The sequence below is a fragment of the Mastomys coucha genome, unplaced genomic scaffold, assembly GCF_008632895.1.
Source record: "Mastomys coucha isolate ucsf_1 unplaced genomic scaffold, UCSF_Mcou_1 pScaffold8, whole genome shotgun sequence".
NCBI classification, from domain to species: Eukaryota; Metazoa; Chordata; class Mammalia; order Rodentia; family Muridae; genus Mastomys; species Mastomys coucha.
In genome coordinates, this window is record NW_022196914.1 from 29,886,460 (window position 1) to 29,892,806 (window position 6,347).

The window sequence follows — 6,347 nt, forward strand, 5'->3', positions numbered from 1 at the left end:
TGAGTCATTGGGTGGTCGCATCATCCCGAGACTTGAGTAAGGATCTCCCCAGTTCCGAGGGTCTTTCACACACTGCAAGTCTAAGAAGATAATTTAGCTGTAAGAAGCACTGTGGTTACAGAACTTAAGGACTAAATTTATTAACATAGATAATCTCAATATTTCAGTTTGTCCATTGAAGTGAGTGAGTCAAGATTAAAAGGAAATGTAATCCTTTGGTGAGAGCAATTTTGGGAATTTTTATTAAAGCCGAGTCATATTCAGTGACACATTCCTGGAATGAAGGACCTTAGGGAAGAATGTTAAGCATCTTTCAGAAGCCCCAACTGGACAAGGGTGAGGAAGACACTGAGATCAGGAATTCCTTGGCTTAAGGCATATGGGAGGTGAAGGTAAAAGGAATGCCTCAAAATCCAATCAGGAAATTCAGGTTTAAGTCTTATTTAAGGCTTTTTATGTTGCAAGTTATAAATTTATAGTCACAAACAGGCATTCAAAAATCCAACCCTAAATTAGGTTGTAAGTTCCTTAATTAAGGGGTTGGTAAGCCACATGACTTAGTATTTCCATTGCTGTGTAGAGATACCATGACCACAGTAACTCTTATAGACGACAACATTTCATGGGGGCTGGCTTACAGTTTCAGAGGTTTAGTCCATTATCACCATGGCGGGAAGCATGGCAGTGTGCAGGCAGACATGGTGCTGGAGAAGGAGCTAAGGGTGCTACAGTTTGATCCACATGCAGCAGCAGGAGACTGTGTGCCACTTTGGCATAGATAGCTTGTGCATAGGAGACCTCAAAGCCCACCCCTATAATAGTGACACACTTCCTGCAGCAAGGCCATACCTCCTAGTAGAGCCACTCCCTCTGGGCCTAAGGAGGCTAATTACATTCAAACGATCACATCATGTTTATTTGTAACCTGCCTGGCACCAAGTGTGAAAAGTTTTTTCCTCAATTGTCAATTCTCCAGGCATCAAAACAATGCCCTACAAGTCAATTACAGTTTGACTCTGATCAGAAATAATGTGGAAGCCACGGGTCCAGGGCTTGGGCCAACAAACTATCTCCACTTTAGATACCATCCACAACTGCCAGGCCGTCACAGGCACTTCTGAGCCACATTAAAAAAACCAGTGGTTCCCAATCTCTCCTCATGCCTGGCAGAACAGCTCATAGGAAGCAGGAAAGCGCTTAGCCACAGATGGCTTCCTAGAGGGATATGGCTCAGGCACAGACTGTGGGAAGGGCTGCAAGCCACACGGTAAGTGTACAAAAAAAGCCACAATGCCTCACCGAGCTTGATATTATAGTACTCTTTCAAATCTTTACTTCTTTTGATGACCAAGGGGTCTCCTGATGACTTCTCACCAGGCAGGGATGTGTTTTAAAGGTTGAACTATTAAACAAGATGATCACTATACACTAGATGGAGAGTTTATCATGCTTGTGTTGTGATGGTTTCAGTTAGGTTTATAGTTAGGCTGACAGGGTCTACAACCTCACTGGAAACAAACCTCTGGGCGTGCCTTCGAGAGGTGTTCTAGACTATGCTAACTGAGGTAGAACCCCCACACGACATGTAGGCACACCTGTCCCATGCACGAAAGTCCTAGAGTATGTGCAAAGGAGAAAGCCAGCGAGCCACTTGTGTCTTTTCTTTCCTGACTGGATGGGATGTAACCAGTCACCTCCTGCTTCTGCTACCATGACTTCCCTAGCACCATGGATGGCACACCGGAACTGTGAGCTAAATTAAAATACCCTCTTTAAGTTGCTTTGTCTCAGTTTTGTCTCAGCAACCACACACACAACGGCACAGAATCCTTTTATATACTTTATTTTCATAACTTGCAAGAGAATTTGGTATTAGAAGTCTAACTGGAGTTCTTTGAGCTGAGCTAATCACAGAAGTACAGTCAGGTATTGGGGAAACCCAAGTCTATTAGTGAGGAGCAGACATGAATGGAGTCCATAGGAAGTCCTTTGTCAGGGAATGCAAATGCCCCTAAGTTGTAAGACTTCGACACTAAAAGTTAACATGATGGAAATGGCAGAGTACAATTTCAAATGTATTTCAAAATATATTTCTAGCAGCATAAAAACCCTTATTTGGTAAGGATTACCTCAAAATTAAAATATTTTATCAGAAATATAATTTTGATAATAAACCACAATTAAATAAAGATATGCAAAAGTATGCTTTGCATGTTTTGTTAATTTAAATATCACCAGTATGAATATCCTTTGAATATACTTCATGAAAGATAGTATGTCCACAAGCTCTCTAAGACGTGCCCAGGCGCAGGTGAGCCGTCGACGATCTGTCCTCTTGGGGAGCCTTTGTGCAACGGGTGCCAGTGGAAGCTGCCTCTTCCCCTCCACACAGTGAGGTGCTGGGCGTGGCCACAGGTAAGGAGTGGGAGACAACCTGTGAGACTGTCAGGTGGGTGTACTCCACACAGCCTCCTCCAAGACATGTCCAAAAGCTTTTAAACTCATCTTCTGTAGAGTTGTCCTTTGGCACTCCAAGAAAAACCAACCAACCGACCAAAACCAACCCAAGTGTCTCCCTTCCAGTCTCACGACCAGATATCCTGCAGATACCGCTTCTCCTGCTTTAACGTTGCCAGCGTCTTCATCGCTTCTAGTTTGTCAACTCCAGCTTCTTTGCTTATGATTTCTACAAGGGTGTCATTTACATCCTTAGCCATGTTCTTGGCGTCTCTAAAGACAAAATAGTATACTTTATAAAACAGGAATTTTCCTTAACCAAACCCTCTTAGCCACACCCCTAGTTCTCTCTGATCCAGCAATCTTTGTTTTCTTCTCATTCTTGGAATGTTTTCCAGATACACAGCTTCACTTACCAGAGGCCAAGCCTTCACCCATGGTGGCCACTCTAATAAAGATGGTCACGTGGTTCCATGGCTTACAATCCTCCCTAGGTGCCAATGTCCTAGAACAGCCTTCAGTTTTACTGCAGGAGGGAGCTGGGCTCTGGCTCATATTCAGGCCCCTGTCTTCCCTCTCCCTCGAAGTGTACGGTAGACCCCCATGCTCTCATAGTCCTAGACTTTTATGCATATGAAGTGGCAGGCCTCTTCATTGAGGACAGAACTTAGCTCTTGAAGGCAGGGGAGGCATTGCACCTATGCTAACTCCATTTTAAGACTGTCTGAGGTCAGGGAGTGGACTTCATGTCTCCTTCTACATCCCAATGTCTGGATGAAGAAACTGTAAGATGAGGCCTTCAGATGTCTGGAATATAGCCTGTCTTGTCACAGTTTACCCTTGGGAGGTGTCTAAGGAGCTAGATCATCTGTCTCCTTCCTCATCTTTTCCTCAACCACTCCAGAGCATCTATCCCCACAGGCCCACCCTTTGCCAAACCTAGAGCTCCTGTCTGCCCTCATCTCACTCGACTCTTCAGCTCAGTGCCCCACACTCAGGAAGATCCTCTCAGCTTTGGACAGGTTCCCTTCTCCTTTGCTGTCCTTCACCCCTGCCCGCCCACTCTAGTTTTGATTGGTGAGGTGACTCTGAGCCTTCATCTCTGAACCTGCCACTACTGCTCTCTAGGAAAAGGTAAGACTCAGTGACTTGGAGGGCTTTGGCAGGAGAGAATTTAAGAGTCTGGAGCTATCCATGATGTCACCACATTCTCAGCCACCAGTTCCCCTCACATCTGTGTGATTAGCTGCACCTGCTACTTAGAAGTCTGACACTTTAGCCTCAGTGTGACCGAAATGCCATCACAAACATGGAGGTCAAGAACGCCAAAAAAGCTAAATGAGAACTTAAACCAACACAGTGTGTGAATCTCTGCAGTGCTCTTCATGTGGGAGCCAGAAACCATTAGGGCCAGGAAGTCATCTAGACGGCCAAAATTAGCCTTTGGACAGCTAAAGCTGTAAGCAAAGTTAAAGAGAGAAAGACAGGTCCGTCAGCCCTGTGTGGCCGCAGTCACCTTACCTAGGCATAGCCAGCACTTCATCTTCAGAAGGTCAGAAGGGCTTGGCTGACTGAGGGTGGTAAGTGCTCCGGGTGTTTTAGGATAAAAATAAAATTTCTCATTTCAAAATCTCCTTATCTAGTTGGAAGTTTTTGAGCTGAGTTTTTACAATTTGTAACTGTCCACGTGTTGCTGCCTCTGAAGCTCACACCAAAGCACGCACATAAAGCTTAGTAATTGCAGGAGTGACTCTGGCCTTCTGCCTATTTCCCAACCATATGCTGACCTTGAGAAAAAAGATTCTAACCTGATGACATTCTCAGAGTCAAACTCTACTTCCCTCTCTGCTGTTTCCATGCTGCAAATCACAAATTCTTCAGCACAACAAAATCCATGTTGAGACATCAGTTTAAGTGATAAGGTTTTAACATTCAGATTTTCAGATGCTAAAAACCGGTGCCCAAAGCAAAGCATTCTCCAACGCAAGAGCCAGCGTTCACCACTGCTTCTCTGAAAAGAAACCCTGACTCTTAACTGTGCCCTAGAGTTATTCACTGTGTGCTCACGGGTGACACATGCGAAAGGAATGACTGTTATATTGATGACCGGCCCCTCAATCAATCCTCTACAGTAGCAGCAGCTGGGTTTTCTCATCTGGCTACATACCCACACACGTAAATGTAGCCATTCTCCTGAAGGAGGATCCTGGCCACCTGCTGGCTGTGACGCTGGAGGTTGTCTTGCACATACTTTGCGGGGGCCTCCTCCTCCTCCTCCTCAGGTACAGCATCTCTGGAGAACGAGACCTTCAGGTGAGTCAAGACCCCAGTCTTGAGGAAATGCCTGAGCTCCTCCCTGCAACATAACAGCACACAGTCAGTGAAAGGTGATGGTTTAGAGATGCCAAGGTCTGAACGGTATAGCTGGCCTCACAACAGCAGCACCCTGTACCTGAACAAATAGTCTCTGTTCTTATGTCTGCAGCCAAAAAACAGCCACATTGCTCCAAAAGTTTCCTCCGGGCGTTGTTCTTGGAGTTTTTCTCTAAAGTAAGAAGGAAGTGTTTGATATAATGAGCATACAAATAAATCTCTTCATCAGGAAATATCACCAACAAACAGATCTGCAAAATCCATCTTTGCACTGCTCCAAGCGACTCATTTAAAATATCAGCATTTGCTATGCTTGGATGTTATCTGGGTCTTCATGCTACAGCACTGAGGAGTGCCCCTGGCCTCTTGTTCACACCGAGCAGATGTTCTCCTGAGTTACCAAGCAGCCCTCCAGACGGAAAACTCCTGCTTCTTTTCCCCATGCTAACAAACCACTACAGCACCTGACACCAGGGAAAAACTTTAAGTAAAAGTTTCACAACCAATACTCAATTATTCTAAAAAACTGAAGAACAAAATGGGCAATTCTGTTTCCACCTGGGATTATAAGGATTGTATTCTGCAGCCACAACGAATCCGTACCTGTGCTGGAGGAAGCCAACAAAGGGGGCTACACCAGTTCCTGGACCCACCATTATGACGGGGACCGATGGGTCATCTGGTAAGTGGAAAGAATTTGTTGCCCGAGGAGAGATAGATATCTGGAATATCGAAGCAGCTTCAGTGAGTTTAAAAGAAGGCAAGCACGTGAGAGTACATAACCTGGATGATCTTGTGAAGAGGCACTCGTGCTATCCCACCCCCAGAGAAGCATCATGAAGTTAAACAGCAGCTTCACACCTTGCTAGAGCCATGAGCGCATTTCATACTACAGAGGAAGGAAAAGTTTGTTTTGCAAATACTTTCTTTTTTACCCATATCATAGGTGTTTTTCCTCAGCATAGTTTTTTTTTTTTTTACATGTGAGCTGGAAGCATAAAGCCAGGAGTAAGTAAAAAGGAAGGCAGGCTCGGTGAGTGCAAGCATCCCCTAGGACAGCTGCTGGGACAAGCATCCCCCAGGACGGCTGCTGGGACAAGCATCCCCCAGGACGGCTGCTGGGACAAGCATCCTCTAGGACAGCTGCTGGGACAAGCATCCCCTAGGACAGCTGCTGGGACAAGCATCCCCCAGGACAGCTGCTGGGACAAGCATCCCCTAGGACGGCTGCTGGGACAAGCATCCCCCAGGACGGCTGCTGGGACAAGCATCCCCCAGGACAGCTGCTGGGACAAGCATCCCCCAGGACGGCTGCTGGGACAAGCATCCCCTAGGACAGCTGCTGGGACAAGCATCCCCTAGGACAGCTGCTGGGACAAGCATCCCCCAGGAAGGCTGCTGGGACAAGCATCCCCTAGGACGGCTGCTGGGACAAGCATCCCCTAGGATGGCTGCTGGGACAAGCATCCCCTAGGACAGCTGCTGGGACAAGCATCCCCTAGGACAGCTGCTGGGAC

The 6,347-nt window shown here is 46.3% G+C and overlaps 1 protein-coding gene across 2 annotated transcripts in view; it reads right to left on the minus strand.

The window, feature by feature from the left end:
- Positions 1–1,827: 1,827 nt before the first annotated feature.
- The window catches only part of Mtrr (5-methyltetrahydrofolate-homocysteine methyltransferase reductase), a 21,422-nt gene continuing 16,902 nt past the window's right edge, over positions 1,828–6,347 (minus strand). For both annotated transcript variants that reach the window (XM_031360329.1, XM_031360330.1), the window contains exons 12-15: positions 5,434–5,552; positions 4,910–5,002; positions 4,625–4,813; positions 1,828–2,730 (exon numbers count right to left, since the gene is read on the minus strand). In XM_031360329.1, coding sequence (XP_031216189.1) covers positions 2,586–2,730; positions 4,625–4,813; positions 4,910–5,002; positions 5,434–5,552 — 546 coding nt within the window. In that variant the 3' untranslated portion in view covers positions 1,828–2,585. The remainder of the gene's footprint in view (positions 2,731–4,624; positions 4,814–4,909; positions 5,003–5,433; positions 5,553–6,347) is intronic.